Raw genomic sequence first — 22,179 nt, 5'->3', positions numbered from 1 at the left:
ACTGTTCGTATGTTTTTTGTGGGGCATTTGCTGTATTTTGCTTATCTCCAATTATACCCATCAGATGTTTACATAGGCTATTTATATCTTTCTGTTTACAAACAGATTTACATAGTTACGCGATCAGTTCTGTCCTTTTTTACCTCACTGGGCAAAGTACTGACACCAGCAAACAGACGAAAATCTATTTCTAATTGCACAGAAAATTGTTGCGGGCTCAACTTGATTGTAGAAAAAGAACCACATTAAAGTAAATTAGGGGGAGAGGGGGTAATATGCACCCCCTAAGGGAAAACTGTGATTTCTCAACCATTACAGCATTACTGTGGAAGAATTTTGTTTGATGTTCTAAAACAACTATTATTCTTCGTCATCCATGTGAAAAAAGTCTTAAAAAACCTCAAAATTGTTCGAAAATATCAAATTTCTAAAATCATTTTTGATTCATTTCAAACAACCATGCGGGGCAATATGCACCGCAACATTGGGGCAAAATGCACTACAACAACGGGGCAAAATGCACCACAACATGGGGCAAAATGCACCGGGTAAAATCAGTTTTCACTAGTCACCACTAGATGTCACCGCTGTTTTTACTAAGGAGCTTCACAGCGGTGCATTTTACCCCGACCACGCTTTTGCAGAAAATTTAATTAAAAATGCATTTTTGATGTTTTTGGACTCATCTATCTACAGAATAATGAAGATTATGGCAAAACTATTTACCTCAACACTTACAATATAAATAAATGCTTTTTATATTGTCCAAAAATCATAATGAAAGTGCAAAGAAAATTAGATGAAAACACAACATTTTAAAGTTTTGCAAATAACTTTAGCTGTTTTTATACTGCGATGCTCAAATTTTTCCAGCATGGTTTAGCAATGTTAAGCTTCCAATTTCTAAGATTTTTCTCCGGAAAATTCTTCCAAATACCGAGAAAAGCAGGGGGTGCATTTTGCCCCGGGGGTGCATATTACCCCCTCTCCCCCTACTACTATGACAATGCTTTATAATTTACTTTATTTATTCAACTAAAATAAGCTTCAACTTTTAAATATAACAAAATCGGCAAATCTAAAATTTCGCACCATGAATGAAGGGCGTTCTTAAGTTAAAATTTGTATGGAGCTGTCAAAGTTTGCTGAAATTTGAACAAGTTTTCATTTACTGAAAATTTCAGTAGTGTAGATTTCAGTAAATTTAACTGAATTCAGTCATGAGAGTTTGGTGGGTAGAAAGGGAGATAATATCCTGAATTTATGATAAAGTTGCTCTTTTAGAGTAACTTAATATTTTTAAAATTGTGTTTATTAACACCTAAACTCTTGAGATCTTTGGAAAAAGAGGAAATTTATGTGAAAATTCCACCTTTTTAATGAGCTTGGAAATTTACGGGTTAAACGTTTAACGTTGAAAATGTATTATCACAATGTAGGGGGAGAGGGGGTAATATGCACCCCCTAAGGGAAAACTGTGATTTCTCAACCATTACAGCATTACTGTGGAAGAATTTTGTTTGATGTTCTAAAACAACTATTATTCTTCGTCATCCATGTGAAAAAAGTCTTAAAAAACCTCAAAATTGTTCGAAAATATCAAATTTCTAAAATCATTTTTGATTCATTTCAAACAACCATGCGGGGCAATATGCACCGCAACATTGAGGCAAAATGCACTACAACAACGGGGCAAAATGCACCACAACATGGGGCAAAATGCACCGGGTAAAATCAGTTTTCACTAGTCACCACTAGATGTCACCGCTGTTTTTACTAAGGAGCTTCACAGCGGTGCATTTTACCCCGACCACGCTTTTGCAGAAAATTTAATTAAAAATGCATTTTTGATGTTTTTGGACTCATCTATCTACAGAATAATGAAGATTATGGCAAAAACTATTTACCTCAACACTTACAATATAAATAAATGCTTTTATATTGTCCAAAATCATAATGAAAGTGCAAAGAAAATTAGATGAAAACACAACATTTTAAAGTTTTGCAAATAACTTGAGCTGTTTTTATACTGCGATGCTCAAATTTTTCCAGCATGGTTTAGCAATGTTAAGCTTCCAATTTCTAAGATTTTTCTCCGGAAAATTCTTCCAAATACCGAGAAAAGCAGGGGGTGCATTTTGCCCCGGGGGTGCATATTACCCCCTCTCCCCCTATAATTTAGACTAGCGGGAGATGGGGTAATATGCACCCCCTATCGGAAAACTGTGTTTGCTCAAACATTTCAGCATTACTGTGGAAGAATTTTGTTCGATGTTCCAAACCAACTATTATTCTTCGTCATCCATGTGAAAAAAAGTCTTAAAAAACCTCAAAATTGTTAAAAAAAATCAAATTTCTAAAAAAAAATTGATTCATTTCAAACAACCATGCGGGGCAATATTCACCGCAACATTGGGGCAAAATGCATTACAACAACGGGGCAAAATTCACCGGATAAAAACAGTTTTCACTAGTCACCACTAGATGACACCACTGTTTTTACAAAGGAGCTTCACAGCGGTGCATTTTGCCCCGACCACGCTTTTTGCAGAAAATTTAATTAAAAATGCTTTTTTGGTGTTTTTGGACTCATCTATCTACAGAATAATGAAGATTACGGCAAAAACTATGTACCTCAACACTTACAATATCAATATCTTTTTATATTGCCCAAAAATCATAATAAAAGTTCAATGAAAATTAGATGAAAACACAAAATTTTAATGTTTTGCAAATAACTAAAGCTGACTTATAATACGAAGCTCACATTTATCCAGCATGGTTTAGCAATATTAAGCTTCCAATTGCTATGATGAAAAACCAGGTAAATTTTTCCAAATACCGAGAAAAGCAGGGGGTACATTTTGCCCCAGGGATGCATATTACCCCCTCTCCCCCTATATTTTAAATAAGAATGATTTAGATTTTATTCAACTGGGTACTTAAGCCCTATGTGATTTTTTATGTACAACGATAGAAAAACACGATTAAAATCATAACTGATTACTTTTTTTTATTTTAATGCAAAAAAAAATGATTGACATGACAACATTTTTCGATTGATCAATTATGGTCCCCTTGGAACGAGCTGTCAAGTAGGACATTTTCTGTCAAGAAGGGAAGTGAAGTTATTTTTTTTTAATTGAATTAAAACTCCATTTTTTATCCTGTGTGGTTGTTAAAGGGTCATTGTACTCAGAAAAGTAAGCTTTATCGTTGTGAACAATAATATCACAAATGTAAGCATAATTTTAAGTCCCAATTGCATTAATCCAATGACCCAAAACAATGCTAAATGAAAAAGTTAAATTGTTTAAATCTCCAAAAAGTCGTTGGGAACTTTTTACAATGGTTATGTTGGGTAAAAAATAGAGGGAAAAATAGAAAGCTTCAGAATTTTAGAAAGAATTCAAGATTTTTTTTCAAAATTTTCTTTTACGTTGTTTTTTATATTCATAATATTTGGACACCATACAGTTATGAAATAAATTAGGGGAACAGCATCTAATTCCAGCGTGCCTCTAATGTTGGCAGGTCAGAACTTTGACATTCAATTGAAGCTAAATAAATGCGTTTTCAACTGAAATCGAGTGTTAAATAGCTAGATAAGAAGTGAGCAAACAAGTTTCTATCAAAAGTTTTGGAAAATTAGTTGTTTAGATAGTGAAAATAATTGTTCGTCCTTACAAAACAAAAAATATACATGTTTTTTCAAGTATTCATTTTTAGATGTTTAGGAGACAAATGTTCAATGTTAAAAGTGAAACACATTAAAATTTTTAAATTACATTTTGGAAAAAAATAATAAACAAGTAAGTTGTTAGCTTCACAGCAAAACCTCTTATTACTTTTAAGCTTCCATCTACCCCAGGTTTCCAACTGACGACCTTTGGATTATTAGTCCAACTGCCTACCAGCGACTCTATCGAGACAGGACCCAGGGAGACGACTCCTACACCTGGACTGAGCTAACGACCTAACCTCTATGTTAGAACGGGCCCTTCGAACCTGCCACGCCATAGGGGGATGGCGTCGCTAGTTTTAGACCACGTTTTCCACTTTTTCACCATCGAAACCGACTACTTTATCGACTTCATTTTGCACTTTTCCACTCTTGCACCAGATGGCAGCACGATGTAACGCCACGTCCCTCTGCTGCCAACTAGGAACAAAAAAAATCAGAGGATTCAGAACAAAATTCTGAAAATGATTCTGAAACATCCTCCCTGGTTCAGCACAAGTGAACTTCATTAATATTTGCAATTACAGAAAAACTCACAAAAATATTTTGACAGTCAAGAATAGGTTGTATTAAAAAATAAAAATATGCTTCAAAAATATTTTAGGAGTCGAACTATTTTTTTCAAAGCGCTGCGTATGTTTAGAAGAATGCAAAAGAACTCACAAAAATTATGACAAACAAGAATACAAAAAATAAGCCTTCAAAATATTTTGGAAGTAAAACTTTTTTTTCAAAGAATTGCTCATGTTTTAAAGAAAGAAAAAAACTCACAGAAATATTATGATACACTCAACCCCGGTGGTCGGTCACTATCGAGAAATTAAAAGTGAGAGTGTGTGCAACTTGGAGTTAAACTCTCTGTGCAGTTTCTGTGAAGGTTCCCATGGCATTTCGAAAAGTTTAACTCCATGTTGCACGCACACACTCTCACTTTTAATTTCTCGATTTCGTTTGTCACTTTTTTAGTTTGTACCCCGTTCGTTGAACAAAGTCAAACTAAAATGTGACGAACTGTCACTTTTTACACGGCGCTCACGCACACTATCAAAACAAACGTTCAGTAGTGTGTGTGAATTCCGTGTAAAAGGGGTGTCAAACTGAAAAGTGACCCCGTTCATTTGACAACAGTTGGTGTCAAACCATCGGGGTTTGAGTGTAGTCAAGACGACGCTGTCGTGCTATCTTGTCGTACGTTGCTTTTTGACGTTCCGAGAAAAACGCGTTTTAATGTTTGACCTTGACCTTGGGCCTCGTGGCGCGGTTGTTAGCGGCTTCGGCAGCCGATCGCTAAGTTGCCATGGGGCGCGGGTTCGATTCCCGCCTTATCCTCCTGGCCTTCTATCGGATGGGGAAGTAAAACGTCGGTCCATTTGCGTAGAAGAGGTTTTGGGTGACTCTCCACATATAACCTTCGGACGCCTAAAAATGAGCAGAAACTTGCAATAAAGACCACAAAAGACCCGGGGGTCGTTAAAGCGGTTTGCTTTGCTTGAACAAACAAAAACGAAAGCACACAATGTAAACAATAGCAAACACGTTTTGTTTGGTTGACCATTTTTTGCATTGTCCCGAAGTTTCGTTGAATTTGGTTGCCGAAGTCTCGAGCTATAATTGAAAATATTTACGCTAGTCGAGCTTGTATCTGTGTCAAACGCGTTCTGACCTGAAATCTCGTTGGCCAATTGTTGCACTTACATCAATTTTCAGGCTATGTCAAGATAGCACGAAAATATTGAAACTTCTTTCATATGAAAAGTGACAAAATTGCACGGAGTTTTTTCGGATTTCGTTGAATATCTCAGGACTGAAATCGAAATTTGGGGATCTGTGAAGGTCAATAGGTAAGGCATTATGAGCTGCACAAAATGACGTTGTTAACTCAAATAAATTTACAGACATAAATAACAGATTTGTTAGTACGAAAATATATTTTTCAATAATTTCGTCCTTTCGACGTTCTGTGCAGTCGACCTTTTGTCAATTTGACCTTATGTCTTTCGACCCTTTGTCGCTTATCCAGGAAATGTAATTCGCTCCAACTTTGCGGAAGGGTGCAAAACGATCCGAGTTGAGCCTGACTTTGATGATTTTTATATGAAAATCACATTGTTGATAACTCATCAGGATCAACTCGGATCTTCTTGCACCCTTCGACCAAGTTGTAGGAAATAGAATTTCCTCACATTTGGGAAATTTCAAGCGAGATCCGTGCCACCTGGCAGAAAAATATCTCATACATTTTAGCGATTTATCCCACATAAACATCAGCGGTTAAAAACGACGATTTGGCTCAAAATTGGCAAAGTTACTTATTATTGTCTAAAGAATCTAGCCAGGAGGTATCTCTTGATATTTAACAAAAAAAAATATTTTTTTTGTCACCCTACTGACCTATCACCAGGCCAAATTTTAAATTTGATCTCATTCTGACCACGGGAACCCTTTTCTTTAAGTCCTAGAAGTTTATATGGAAAAAAGAGCAAAATTCACTAGTGGATATTTAGGTTTCAACCACAAATGGCGTATTATATTCAAATTACCATAAAACACTTTTCTCACAACACTCGGACTCGTATAAACGGTACTTCAGAAGGTTCACATTCCAACTTCTATGAATCGTTCAATTCCACATCGAAATCCTCTTCAAACTAAACCAAAAAACGATATTTAACCTTCAAATTACGCTTTCAAGAGTTTATTGAATAGCAATAATGCCCGCATCATCAATCACTACCAAAAATATGGATATCGGTAACGACCACCCACTGCACAATCACGTGGTTGGGTACGAGCTGGAAAAAGTGTACAATCCCACACGAGTGGAAAACCAACCAGCAGCACAACGATATCGTTATTCCGAAGGGTGGCTGACTCGTGGCGGACTCATGTATCAAATCGTCCTTTTATGCAAATGTGACCTTCGATGATGGTGGCATAAATCATCCGATTCTATGAGGATAAAATTATCCACCTGAGAGAATTTTTACGTGATATGAGGCTTTTATGGACTTTAATGGTCATCGGCTTAGATTAATAAAAAGTATTTAAGCTGGCGCCACGTAAACTTTCCACAAAACTGATCAAACAAACTTTCAAAAAGACAAATTTCTGAAAATAACTCACATTCGAGTTCAACCACGCATACCGTCTGCAAGATATTTACGAACGTAAAGTCAACGTTCGTTTGGTGTCGCTCAAAAACCGAAAAGTTTCGACCAAACATTTTTCGTCACGTTACAGAGATAAACGTGAAAGCTAAAATTTACAGCCCGAGCAAGACCGATCGCAATTACCCTCTCCTTTCTGGTATACGTGATACTTGCAACATCTTTTGAAGTTGGAAAAATGGATTTCCCCAAGCACCAGTCTGGTATTCAGTTTCACAAGACAAGAGGTGGAAAACTTTTTGTTAAATTAATAACAGTCTGAAGAACAAAGCTGTATGTGTTCACCCTTGTATGACAGCATTAAATTTTAAAAAGTTTTTTGTTTTGTTTTGGGAAGGTTTTTCCCTATGGCGTACGATATATCCAACAACACAGTGGTTAAACAGTCGTGAGCAAGTCAAGAATTTTTTATTCGCGATTAAAAGCTCCATAATTCCGGCAGATGGCGCAAAGCATCGAAGAATGACGATTCAAATTTTCGCTGTACGGTTATATAGGAATGAAAACTTAAAATTGAATTTACAGTTTTTAGAACAACTTTTGAGAAAAAAATCAAGTAATACGAGTGTAAACTTTTTACAGTCAAGTAACGGAAAATGGCCGAGTGTTTAAAACTTTTTTAGTGTTTTTTTTTCGATGAAAAATACGTTTTTTCGGAATTTCCATTTCAGACTGCAAATCATTGAAAACACCTCTTTTTTCGCATGTTCAAAAATGAAAGGGGTCGTACCGCCTCTCCGTCACGAGATATAAAAAACGGACCTCGGATTCGTGATCAGGGACAAAAGTTTCCCCATAGGACAAAGTTTCACGCAAATCGAAGAGGGGTCGGGGCAACTTTTCCCTATTTCATGTAAGTTGGTAGAGAATTACCCCTATTGATTCAATGGTTTTGCAACTTTACTCTAATGCAGGAGTGCCCAATGTTTTTTTATTGCGGGCCAAATTTCTAGCTCCTTAGAGCTTACGGGCTTGTGGGCACTTATTTATTAAAAACGAACTTTTTATAAGACTAAAATTAACATATTTAAAAGTTAAAGTTTTTTTTTATATTTTTAGGTATTTTTTAGTCAATACTGGAAAACAGTAAATGACAATTGTTCCAAAAGTTTCCTTCAAAAGAGCTTCCAGTCATATTTATTGATATTTATTTAAATCAATAAACCCAAATTATGCAAAAAGTAAATATGATTTATAAGGTTTTCATTGCATTTTTCATCTTCATTTTTGCATGATTCTTATAGAAATCCAGTGAGGCCAATTCAAAAAAATGCTTTAAGAAAGCTAATTACAAGTTATATTTTATGAATTTGGGTTATGGTCGAAAAATGGTTTGACGGTTTATGGATGAAGATAATCTTGATTTCAAAAAGGTAGTGAAAATAATGAAATGGTTTTATTAAAAAACAAAATATGAACAAAAAAAATGAAGGAGCAGAGGCGGTGGGGGAGTAAGGGCGGGATTTTAAAATTAAACCTAGTGCAAATCTCAATCAAATCCAACTCTCTTAGATGCATTCGAAAGGTATTTTGAAGCACTTCAAAATGTGCCATAGACATTCAGGGTTGGTTAGACTTTTTTCTCATAGCTTTTGCAAATTACTGTTAAAAATGGATTTTTTACAACCTATCTTTTTGCAACAGTCTCAAACACTCATACTCCAATAGCTCAAAATATATTGGTAATTTCATTTTAAACAGCAAAAAATCCGATGGTAAAATCGCATGCAAAAGCATGCACATCACCTTCGTCAAATAGACACTTAATATTACACACTGCATGTACAATTTATGCAAACACAAAAAAAAGTTGCAACCAATGGGATTCAAACCCAGTACCATCAGAACGGACTGGCGCCTTAGCTCGCTCGACCATCAGACCAAAGAAGAATGGATAGGATAAACGCATATATGAGCTTGACATTCCGGTCAAGTAGGTTTCCCATACTGATGGGCTACATATTTCAGGGTGTAATAATACATAGAATTTCAGAAAATAATGCAAAATTTATTTTACACCCAGACCTTTTACACGCAGCTGGATTACTACTTTTATTGCTGTCTATTACTTGTTTGGCCAATCGCAGTTTTGGAGTCGATAGGTATTCATGAAGATGGGCTTACAAGCTTTTTGTGAAAAGTTCATTTTTAAGGCAGGATTATAGCCTTACCTCAGTGAGTAGGCAAAAAAATAAAGGAAACTTCGGTGAGTGTGTGAGAACGAGAAAGGGAGAAAGAGTGACAGAAATAGAATGCTTTTGCTGGAAATTGCGAGTTAAAAAATGAGATCTCACAAGCTGCAGTGACGGTCGCTAAACCATCTGACATTGTGGTGCGGGAATCATCAAATGATAGTTGTTTCTATCACTAGTTTACTACACTGATCAAGCATCATGTTTATTAATATTAAATCGCTTTGTATCGATTAAAAACTGAAATGAAAAGAATTTTGTGGGCAATAAAAATAAAGAGCAGGAAATAAAATTCCACGGAATTATTTTTCTACTGCTCAACATTCAACCACCATCTAGATGTCAATTCCATTCCCGCAAAACATATCCAACTCGTGTTGCACATTTCTTGGTAAAGCAGCAGGAGTGCCAATCTCCACGGCACGTGTGGCCTAGTAATTTAATTTCTTGTCAATAACATTGATTTGCTGCCATTGCTACATTTTGCTTTCATCGTAAAAATAATAAAATAATTAAAAAATGACAGTGAAAGCTTAATTGATAAGGATTCCAAGGATGCGATTGTTGCAAAATCAAGCAGGTTTGCCTTAAATTTCAAAAAGATGATTTTCATGTGACTTAAGGTTAAGTTGAGATGAATCAAAGCAAAGTCTTACACGTTCAAGACTCGCCCTTGTGGTTGACAATCCCTCCGCTAATAAACTATTTATTACAAATCGTTTTATGTTCAGTGAGTCCACCCTCAAGCTTACAAAACCAGCAGTAACGACCGACGGTGGCTGTGACAGCAATAAAACGTGCTACATACATACTGGCTGCTGCTGATACTGTGTTAGATCGATTTGCAGTTAACCCTCAATCGGACACGTATTCGGAATAAATAAGTTAAACGATAAATCTGAATCCCTTTGGCTTATTTTGCTTTATTTTTAAGGAAAGGGTTGACGATGCCAACGACCACAAGCTCCCCATAAGTCATACTTTATCGAATCAAAAGGGTGATATTTTCCCGGAATCAGTCCCAACTATACGAGCAGTTTTCGCCAAAAAACAGCCAATCTTTAGCAACACCGGAAAACACGTGGACAATTTTAAGTTTGTGCAAAAAAAGAGTTCCAGTCGCTGTAACCCCCCACCAAAAGCTGATATTTGGGTACCGAAACTCAAGCACCGTCGAACCGGCGGATCATAGCCATAAATCTCCTGCAACATTGGAAAAAATGGATATATCATCGAGCGGAACAGAAAATAATATTCCCAAAGAGTATCAGCTCCCCGATCCCTTTTCTACGACCGAAATTGGTAATATAAACCCATTTTTTTTTCGAGGCCACCCAACCTCCCATCCGTTGCCATGTCACGAAAATCCTTTGGAATCGACACCAGCGACGCAGGAGGAACTGGGGAGGTGCCCTCGGTTAATCTTCGTCAAACCAGATGGAAAAGCAAATTTTTTTTTATAAAGTGTACGAAAGGTTGTCACTGACGCGCTTTATCGAAACGTCAAAAAAGAGTTCACTTTTGGAGTTGGCGGAATTTCGGGAAATTTTTTCGTTCCCTCGTCGATGTACGTCGATGACGATGTAATCTTTGCGAAGCCATGCGGGTATAATTCGTATTACTGCAAGCGGGTGAATGTAAATCCGTCGTTTGTGGTGACAGCTTTTGAGACACGCGAGTTTGAAATTGGATTCACTGCTGGAGTGAAGTAATGGGAAATAATTTGTCAGTAAAGTGTGGAAGAGCAATTCCAGCTCAAATCGGGAATTTTTCTGGTACTTTTGCACCCGACCCTCTCCGATTTCAATGACACTTTATAGGCATGTTATCCTAGGCCTTAATAAGCAATTTTTGTGAAAATTGCACTCAATAATAACATTTGACAACGGGGTAAGTTTTTTAAAAATATTTTTTGTATTGTGTAATTACTGTAAATTACTGTATCTCGAAGCCGTTGCATCGTATCAAAGAGTGGTCAAGGACAAACTTGTAGGAAATTTGACGGGCTTTACACTACTCTGAAAGAAAAAAACACTTCACTCTTATGAGATTTTTTGATTTTTAAGTTCAAAAGTAAAATTTCAGAGGTGAGCCTAAGATTTGTTTTTCGTTCAAAATTTTTGTGAAAATATCCTAAAATGTTACAAAAAGACTCACGAAAAATTTGGGATGGAGAAAGTCAACTAAAAAATACAAAAATCATTTACTGTAACTGTCTTTTTGAAAAGTGCTCTAAACGTCAAAAATTTTCAAAAACCGTACACGAGAGTCAATTTTCCAGACAATTTTACATAAAAGTCTCCATATTGACCATTGTCCTAAGTCGCATCCTTGTGAAGTTGCAGCGGTTTTAAAAATAAAAATGTTGAAGAAATAGGTTTTTTGATGGTTTTTGGCAATTTCTATATGAATTGATTTTTCAGTCTCAAAAATATTTTCACCGAAAAACTCGTTCAATTTTCCATAAGTTTGTCTTTGACCACATTTCAATTGGATGTATGGGCTTACAGATATAAGCTAATTTACTATCTAGGTTGCTATACTACACTGAAAAAATATTATGTTTTCATTTATGAGAAATGTAATTAGCTTATATCTGTAAGCCCATACATCCAATTGAAATGTGATCAAAGACAAACTTATGGAAAATTGAACGAGCTTTTCGGTAAAAATATTTTCGAGACTGAAATATCAAGTCTGTTATATAGAAATTGCCAAAATCCATCAAAAAACCTATTTTTTAACATTTTTATTTTTAAAACCGCTGCAACTTCACAAGTACTGGACTTAGGACAATGGTCAATATGGAGACTTTTATGTAAAATTGTCTGGAGAATCGACTCTCGCGTTCGGTTTTTAAAAAAATTGACGTTTAGACCACTTTTCAAAAAAACAGTTTTAGTAAATGATTTTTGTATTTTTTTTTGGGAGACATGCATTTTTCGTGAGGCTATTTCCTCAAAAATTTTGAACGAAAAAAAATCGTGACATCACCATCAAATTTAACTTTTAAACTTAAAAATCAAAAATCTCATAGAAGTGGCGTGTATTTTTATTTCAGTGTATTTTTTTTAAGAAAGCCCGTCCAATTTCCTCCAAGTTTGTCTTTGACCACCTTTTGATGCGATGCAACGGCGTCGAGATACAGAAAATTTTCAATTACAAAAAAAAAAAACAAAAATATTTAAATATCTTACGCCCTTCTCAAATGTTATTTTTGAATGCAATTGGCTCCATATACACAAAAATTGCTTAGGCCAGGGATAACATGTCTACAAAGTAGCATTTAAATCGGAGAGAGTCGGGTACAAAAGTACCAGAAAAATTCTCGATTTGAGCTGGAATTGCTCGGAATCACGGTCTTCAAACAGATTGAACAGCACAGTTAAAAAATCAACTTTTTTTCATTTCTCACTAAAAGTAGCAACCGATATGTTCAACTCACGGTCTGAAACGAGAGCATCTCTTGAGCTAGCATCATTTTCAATCAAGAAGATTATATCTTTTCTCGTGAAACAGTAAACCTGAGCCATCACATAATCTGATTAGATCGTCTCTTCCCGTGAAGAAAGATAATTTTATCAATAAAGTTTTCTCCATATAATCTAAATTGTTGATCGATCTGTTTTCATATTTAGAGCTAATCTTCCAAAGCTTCACATAAACTAGATGGTGTGCTATCACTTCACAAATTCAACGTAATTTTGATTGGATTCATCGGAAAAGTTGCACCCAATATAACAATGTTTGATAAATATGGGGAAGGCATCAACCACCTGAAGGTGGATTAGGTTGGTAAGTTTATTTTATTTAAAACAATTTAAAAAAAAATATGAAATTTCGTGTTTTTTTTTCTAACATTGCGGGGTTATTTTTTGAAGGGCATTGATGTTCTAGAATGTTGTAGAGCAGATAATTGAAAAAATATGGGTTAATATGAGAGGTTTGCTTGTAACCATCATGGGTTATCGCTATTTTACGAAAAAAAAGTACTTAATCCATCTATGTGATTGCTGCCTTCTTCACTTTTTACCAACAAATGGGAAAATTAAGAATTTCGACACGAATTATTTCTATTTTTTAGTCTCGGAATAAAAAAGGACACAAACATCACTTAAGTTACCATAACTCGAGAAAGGGTTGCCAGATCTTCAATGTTTTGAATTCGTTGGAAAAACAACTTACCAAAGATGGGTTGAATGATGGATCCAGACATCGTTTACATACATTTAAGTGAGTTCCAAAACACATTTTCATACATAGCTTTTGTAATACTGATCGAAAGTCCATGAACTTCAATAGTGACATATGGGACTCCAAACCGAGTCGAATGCAACTTGTCTGACCGAAATCGGTTAGACACACAGACATTAGTTGATTAGTTTTCGATTGAGCCGATATGTTTACATGAAGGTGGGTCTTCGAGATTTTAATGAAACCTTCATGTTTAGAGCAGGATTGTAGCCTTACCGGCCTTACCTCAGTGAGGAAGGCAAATTGTTTCAAAAAAGTTACTGTTTTTGTTTTGTCTTCTGTGTCTATCTCGGTTGACCTTGAACGGTGAGGATCAAACCCCTTCTGTTTGCATAATTATTGCATATTTTTTTGTAATTTGCTGCTATATAACAGAACATTGTTACACTCTAAAAAAAACTCTGCAATGTTAGAAAAAAACATGTTTTAAATGGAAAAAATGACCCTCCTGGATTTTTGCAGATTCGAAATGTACACTAATTTTACCATAAAATGACAAACAAATTCACAGTCTAGTGAAGAAAAAAGGCATTGTTTTTAGTTTTGTAGTTTTTTCGATGAAAAATACGTTTTTTCGGTTTTTGAATACGTTGTAAATCTCAATGGTAGGGGAACAGCATCTTATTCCAGCGTGCCTCTAATGTTGCCATATCAGCACTTTGACGTTCAATTACAGCTCCAAAAAAGTTTTTCCGACTAAAAAAACTTATCACCAAGTGTAACCGAACCTAACCGCAGCAGGCCAAAATTACATGCCGTCAAACAAAAGAATGTTGGAGAGTGAGAGAGCGGACAACAATATTGCCAGCTGAAAGACGTACATTTTGCATGCAAACATAAAGAAAATAGGATAGAGTGGCAACACTGAACGTAACAAAACGATTTGTGACCTGTTTAGGTAAGGACCAGCGAGCGCCGGAGATAGAACTGATGGCATGGAATTAGAGGGAAAAAAATCACTGTTTTGAACCGATTTAAATGGTTAAAAAACCATTTTAATCGATTTTCCCTGAAAATTCATAATGCGGAACTGTTTAAAATGAGTCAATGTGTAAACTTTTTTGATATGTTAAAATGTACAAAAAACCGCAACTTTTGAGCCATAGAGAAATATAGTCAAAAATTCAATGTCAAATTTTTTTTTATTTTTTGAACGAATAGTGATTTTGGAAAAAAATCGAAGTTTCGTGCAAAAACAAATTTGACGTTATTTTTAATGAAAAATTGAATTTGCAATCGAAAAGTACTTAACATATTTTTTGATAAGGGCTTCGTTTTCAAAATAAAGTCACCGAAAGTTTAAATATTTTCAGTTTTTCGAATTTCAAAAATAGTGACTATGAGTGACCATCTCCAATTTTTTTTTTGAAAAATTCAAAAAATTTGCTATAAAATTGTCCAAGAGACATTGAAGATTGGACCTCGGGTTGCTGTGAAAGAGCCGCTTTAAGAAAAAGAAACACGAAAATTGAAGTTTTCTAAATCTCACCAAAACATTCCACTATTATCAATGACGATATCTCAGCAACTAATGGTCGTCATTAGAAAATGGTGGGTTGTTTTGATGAGATTTAGAAAACTTCAATTTTCGTGTTTCTTTTTCTTCAAGCGGCTGTATCTCAGCAACCCGAGGTCAAATCTTCAATGTCTCTTGGACAATTTTATAGCAAATTTTTTGAATTTTTCAAAAAAAAAAAAAATTGGAAATGGTCACTCATGGTCCCTATTTTTAAAATTCGAAAATCTGCAAATATTCAAACTTTCGGTGGCTTTATTTTGAAAACGAAGCCCTTTATAAAAAAATCTTTAATAGTAGTTTATGCAACAAGTTGCAAAAAATTGATTTTTTCAGCACGAGTCGTACATTTAACTAACGAGGTTCACCGAGTTAGATAAATACGACGAGTGATGAAAAATCAAGTTTTGCAACGAGTTCCATACAACGTTTTTTTGCAATTCCGAAAAACACCCTTTGGACAGAATTATAAGACAAATGTCCATGCATTGAGTCAATGAATCGTTCAAATCAAAAAAATGTTGAAAAGTTATCCTAACAAGTGCTGAAAAGTTCAACTTTTCAGCATACATTTCAGTGCTGAAAAGTAGAACTTTTCAGCATTTGTTTTGAAAAGGGTTACTATTCGATTCTGTTATTTTTGGTACAGAAAAGTAGGCTGTTTCGTCGTTCAAGAATGACAGGAAAAGTAAGTAGTTTCACGACGCAATTGCAAAAAGTACTTTTTCGATTGCAAATTCAGTTTTGCATATAAAAATAAAGTCAAATTTGTTTTTGCATGAAACTTCGATTTTTTCCAAAAATCACTATTTTTTTCAAAAATTCATAACTCGGCGGCAGATTTTTCGACCATGTTTCTCTATGGCTCAAAAGTTGCGGATTTTTGTCCCCTAAAACATATCATAAAATCTCGAAAATAAAAAAAAATACATATTTTGGAAAATTGAGTTTTAGTGAAAAAAAAGTTGATTAAAAATTCTTTATTTTTTTTTCGTGTACCTATTTTTTTGTCAATATTTCTCAACAATATCAACAACTTTGCCGAAGACACCAAATTGATCAGAAAATCTCAAAAGTTACAACTGTTTGAATATTTACATACCATTTTTGTATGGACAGCAGCCAAAATTGTATGGAGACTTGTATGGGTGAACCAATGACACAAAATAGTTTATTTGGTCATAGGGAAGGCCCCCACAAAGTTTGAGCCAAATAAAAAAATACAAATAAAATTCATTTCTTATTTTGGTAGAGAATTGCTCCTATTTAAAAAAAAAATCCATGTTAACAAAAACGTTGCGATCCCAAAAAAAATAAGAGTGCATCACAATGTCAGCTTCACCCTGGGGGCAAGTATTTCTGATCATGACTACGATGGAATTTTCCAGCTGCTGGTGTACACTGTACAGTATGGGTAAAACAACAAAGGATTTGCACCACTTGAAAACACGCCTCATGTAGACCATCGTGTGGGGCTAGGATTTGTCATTCAGCGGGATTAAAAATTCCGAGAGTATATCAGCATAAACTGATTCGGTACCATACACTACGTAGTGCACAGTGGTTTGAGAAGCAAGTTTGTTGGGGAATAGATATGTCTGCTTCTGGGTAGCATTTTGGAGCTTTGTTCCTTCTTGTTTTTTATTTAGTTGCGCTTGCCTCCGCGGAAAATGCTGGAACAATGTTTTTGATCGCAAAAATTACACATTTGATCAAATCGAGTTCTAGGATCATCTTAACATCCTAACAAATCACTGGAAATAAGAATTATCCCGATTGGTTGAGATATGCTCGAGAAACAGCGATTACCGTACCAACTTTATTGGAGGGTTAGGAGTTGGAATGTTAGTTCAATTATACGCAGATACATTCCAACTGTTTAATAATTCTTCTTGTAAATATGGCAATACCCTGCAACAACATTTTATTGTCAGTTGAAATGAACTGTACGGTGCATGTCCAAACGAATCTAATATCCGCTAACTTTCATTTCCCTCTTTTTTTTCCTCTCCCATTTCAGATAAAACTGTCAGCGTGTCCGCTTAGTGACAAGTGTTCCCAGAACCACCGTTTCCGCTCCAGGACGTGGTTTCCATAGAAGCCATCAGGCCATGCTTCATACACCAGCGCACACCACGTGATAACGAATATGGCAGTGCCGTTGTTGCCGAAAAATGGCCCAGGACCTTTATTGTGTGCAACGAAATTAACAGTCAGTGAAAATAACGTTGGTTGTTTGTGCCCAACGGTGCTAGTGTAATAAAATAAAAAAGTCTAAAAATAGAGTAACGTAACTGCCGTCCGTCCGCGAAAAGTGCCATCCAAAATGGATCTGGTGCTGTCGAAGCTGAACTTGACGTTGGACAACGTGACTTTGGCCACCAGCACCATTCGGCAGGGTCTGATCGAGCAGTACAGCAACAACCGCAAAATTGACGACCCGGCCTACCACATCCTGATTGTGCTGTACAGTACGCTGATAATATTCGGTGCCACCGGAAACTGTCTGGTCGTGATGGCCGTTGCCCGGAAGCCGCAGATGCGGACAGCGCGGAACATGTTCATCGTCAATCTAGCCGTGTCAGGTGAGCCACAAATGGAATGTGCACATTTTAAGCCACGGGGAAGTGATCGGTTTGGTGTTGGACGGACGAATAAACTAGATTTTCCATGGTATGCTATCGATGTCTGGTATTTATTTTGGATTATAATACATATACATTTTAGACGAAAACGTTTTTGCCTCCAACAACTCGGATACACGTTTATATACAACTATTCCATTTGAAAATAGCACAAACCGAAAAAAATTTCTCGTATTTAAAAGCCGCAACTTATAATACCACATGCATAGGTCATCGCTAAAATTTTAAAGTTATCGCAGTTTTAGTGAAAAAAACGTTACTTAATCCACCTTTAGGTGGTTGGTGCCTTCCTCACATTCATAAAGTCAATACATTCAGTAAAAATAGCAACATTCCCCCTTAACATGTTTAACAAATCAACTTTATTACTCATTTCTTTTGATAGGGTTCGCAGACCTTCAATATTTCTGGCTCATCGGCAAGGTCTGATACAAAACCTATCCAACGATAGTTCGAATGGAAGATTCAGAGAATATTTCTATCACAATACCTGAAATCCAGCGTCCAAAAAGTGTATAAATAACACTTAAGTGCTAATAACTTTTAGATAGGGTTGTCAGATCATCGATGTTTAAGGCGCATTTGAAAGGTATTTCAATCATCTAACTAACGACAGGACGCATGAAAGACCCGGACATCATTTTCATTGAAATATCTGAGATCCGGTCTCCAAAAAATGTATAAATAACGCTTAATTGCTAATAACTTTTAATAGAGTTGTCAGATCTTCAATGTTTTGGGCTCATTAGAAAGGTCTTTTCAATACCTACGGGTCTACAATGTCAAATTAATAAGTTCATTTTTCGAGTGATTTTATAGCCTTTCCTCAGTAAGTTGAGGAAGGCAAAACGTTTCGTCATTCTCTTGATTTTGAGCACGGCGCACCGAAAATACCAATTTTTATTTTTAATAAATCATATCTCGGAATCCTGTTAATGAACACCTCTCATTTTTGAGCATTTTACGTAAAATTGTCCAAAAATCTGATAAAAATATTTACAAACATGGGCTCTTTGGTCCCGACATCGTCAAAACGGCATTTTCTATTTTTACTACACAGCAAAAAATCCGATGGTAAAAACGCAAGCAAAAGCATGCACATCACCTTTGTGAGCTGTAGGTTCCCCAATGGGAACGCCCAGCGCCGTACCTAGGGGCTGGTGCCGAAATCGATGATTGTAGAAAATTTCCATGTCAGTTAAAAAAATCCTCATTGTTATTTGAAATAAAATGAGCGCCAGAAGTTAAAGTATACCAACAAATTAAATAGATTATTTGGACTAAAATATAAAAAAGTGTTTTAGGGGCGCAATGTTTTTGAAAATGTATATTAAATGGTTAATTTATTTTTTTTCATCGAAGGGGCGCTAAGATGGCAAAAAGTTTCAGGAGTTCTAGAAGAGCTTTTCAAAATAACTACAGCTTAACGTTCGCAGTATAATGATGTTTAGTCACACCTTCCAGGCAAGAAATTGTCCAACTACAGTACTTGTTCGGTAACTAAGTGTTGTTTAACTGGGCTGTACCCCGTTAAAAAGCAGACAAACGTCAAAAAACAATAACAAAGCTAAATGATCGACGAGTCAGTGGATCATCATACAAAAAATAATTTCAAGTTTTCATGAAATGTTTTGTTTAAAGAATATGGTTTGGAAATTTTTTTGAGAGGTTTTTATTGAGAAAATATAATGCATTTATGTTCCCCTTACCATTTTTCGATCAACCCAGTCAGCGAGCAGCATTCGTAACTGAGCTGATTTGTAGTTTTCACATTAATTTGGCTGTAAATCAATATATATAAAATAAGAATCATTTTGACATTAAAATATAAAGTTTTCAATTGAAATTTTGACAATTCAATAAAAAATATCTCGAGTTTGAAAAATGGCTTTTTTATAGAACGATTGCCCTCTTCATAAGAAACTTTGTGCATTGAAATTGGCATACGTTTTTTAGTAAAACTAGAATTTTGGAAAAAAAACATTGTTTTGAAATTAAAACAGCTGTAAAATTTTATCAAAAAGACTATTTTTTAAAAATAAAACGTTCGTTTTCAGAGCACATAAGCTGCTCTGAACACCACTTTTTTTAATTTTTGCATAACCAGTGTTGAACAATTGCTACACAACTAAATTTTTCTGCCGAATTTCGAAAAAAAATCAGAACAGCTTATTGCTCGGCAGATTATTATTCAGGCTATTCAAGTGTTATTTTGCCAAAATTTACACATTTAATTTTTTAAATGTCTAAAATGCTCTGGTATTAAGAGGATAATCATTTTTACTAAATATGAAGCTCCTATTATTGGCATTGCAATAAGTTTCATCATGAATAACGCTAGACATTGAATGATTTTTAATTAAATATAAATATTTTTTTATTTTATTTAACGATTTTTATGCTGCATCTTGAAAAATTAAACGCTTATATATTTTATTCTTTTTTCTAACTTCACCAAAATGGAAACCATTACCAAATCAGATATACAATCAAATTAATTCTAGATCAGATAAAATTCTGCAGTCATGATTATGTTCACTCGGTTGAGCACTCGATTGAGCACTCGATTATGTGCATTTATCTGAAAAATGAATAAAAAACAAAATTTTGCTATCATTATCGATTTTATGAAATCTGACAAAAATATTCAGTCAACATAATTCCTGCATTAAATTTTCAATTCTACCTATCTCAAAATGAAATTTGAACATACACAATTGTGTTTCTGTTTTTTTCAACCATCATATTCAGGTCTCCAATTGCAATTATAAAACCGAAACTCATTGTATCAAGAAAATCGCCCCCGAACTTCTTCAAGAAAATCAATCTGTTGATGATTTTTTTTTGTTTTTTTTTCTTGTTAGCACTACTTAAAATTATTATTTTCGCTTTGTTTATATACACTGTCCATCTTCAAAAAGGGAAAGGTTCCACGTGTAATTTTCCACTTGCAAGTGTAGTAGTGAAAAAGATATTCCACCTAATAATCAAGATGATGATTTTTTTTAGCTACCTTTTACCGATCTTACGCGCGCCAGTTTCCTGTCGGATTTTTTCTCTTGTTGAACGTTCAATGATTTTCTTTTGCTCGCTGTTCGTTCAAAAGCAAGCAAACATGTGCAATAATTTCAAAAAAGGAAAAAAATACGAATATTTTCAAAAAACTTGAACTTGAAAACGGTGCATCTTATCAAAATTTCACTAAAGTACTATTTGATTGCATATTTTATTTTCACCGAAAAATGATTTTGAAAAATTTGTGCAAAAATATTTCGATTTTTTGAAAAAAACAGTATTGATTCAAAAATTTAAAACTCGCTCAAAGATTTTTTGCACATCCTGGAATTTTTTGAAAAGTTGGCTTTTGATGTCCTCTTGAACATAAATAAAAAATAAAAAAATGTGTTTTTTGCAAATCAAGTTTAAGTGACAAAAGTGACATGAAAATTCCCCAAATTTTTTTCACCGTGTTTAATATGTAGTCCTTATCCATAACCTACAACTACATCCGAAGACATTAAATCGATCAAAAAATTCCTTCAAAAGATACAGATTTTTGAACTTTCATGCATCATTTTTGTATAGACAGCTGCCAAATTTGTATGGAAAATTATATGGTCAAACTAATGACGCAAAATGGCTTCTTTGGGCAAACCGAAAGCACCAACAAAGTTTCAGCCGGATTAAAAAATACAAAAATTATAAAAAAGACCGATTTCGATGAGAATGGCTCAATTAAAACAGCTTGAGGTTTGTTATAAGAAACTAATCCCACTCCGGGCTAATTACGTCCATCTTCGTTGCTACTAAAATGCTAAACACGTTCGCTCCACGAAAGGGTTAGAGGGAAAACACGAGCAAAAACCTGTTAATTTGAAACACACTCGCTGTCACGTCCAATTCTTTGTCAACGCGCGCTATGGTTCCCCTTAATGGAGGACCATGTCCAACCTGTCCTGACAGCACTGACCCGTGCGGAATTTATATCGTTGCGGTGCGGTTCTGTTGCACTGTTTGGCAAAAAAACTACCTCATTTTCGTTACATTTGTATGCTTGAATTTTAACGGAACAATCTGTAAATTGACAAAATTTTAAACTTTTTTTAAATAAAATTTTTAATAGAAAATAAAATGAAATAGGTTTTTTTAACTTGACTAGTTTGAAGAACTGTGTTGTACAAGGATTTGGGAGTGTGTACCATTTTGAAGAAATTTATTTTTTTTTATTTTTTTTTTCAATTGAATACAAGAACCATTCACGTTACGAACTAAGTTGACATGTTCAGGACATTGTCTACCGAGTACGGTAATGTTTTTTAGGCAGAACATTTCCCACTGTAATTTTTTTTAATTTACTCTTCTGAATAACAATAACTATACCTACATCTTTTAATAAGTGAATTAAAGTGGACTCTCTGGTTGTCGTTCTTCTCGATATCAATATTGCTCCAGCTGTCAATAAAATTTTCAGTCCCTTCAAGAAGATTGCTTTGATTTTCCGTTCTATAATTTGATAACTCCCTCTCTCGACGGTCCCTTCAATATCGACATCGAGAGAGACCACTGTAATATAATAACTTTTGATATTTTTTTAATCCGTTCCTGTAGCTTCAATACAAAGTTCACAACTATAAAAACAAACAATCTCCCTCAAAATTCGTTG

The 22,179-nt window shown here is 35.0% G+C and overlaps 1 protein-coding gene across 4 annotated transcripts in view; it reads left to right on the top strand.

Moving 5' to 3' along the window:
* LOC6039075 (neuropeptide F receptor) overlaps positions 1-22,179 on the top strand; it is a 37,223-nt gene that overhangs the window by 3,210 nt on the left and 11,834 nt on the right. For all 4 annotated transcript variants that reach the window (XR_005276685.1, XR_005276686.1, XM_038249137.1 and 1 more), the window contains exon 2: positions 16,892-17,456. Coding sequence is in view for 2 of the 4 variants with exons in the window: in XM_038249137.1 (XP_038105065.1) it covers positions 17,198-17,456 (259 nt within the window). In the remaining 2 variants the exon portion in view is untranslated. The remainder of the gene's footprint in view (positions 1-16,891; positions 17,457-22,179) is intronic.

Source organism: Culex quinquefasciatus, chromosome 1, assembly GCF_015732765.1.
Source record: "Culex quinquefasciatus strain JHB chromosome 1, VPISU_Cqui_1.0_pri_paternal, whole genome shotgun sequence".
Lineage (NCBI taxonomy): Eukaryota > Metazoa > Arthropoda > Insecta > Diptera > Culicidae > Culex > Culex quinquefasciatus.
The sequence above is the reverse complement of the archived record's forward strand: the minus strand, read 5'-3'. Positions and strand labels throughout refer to the sequence as shown.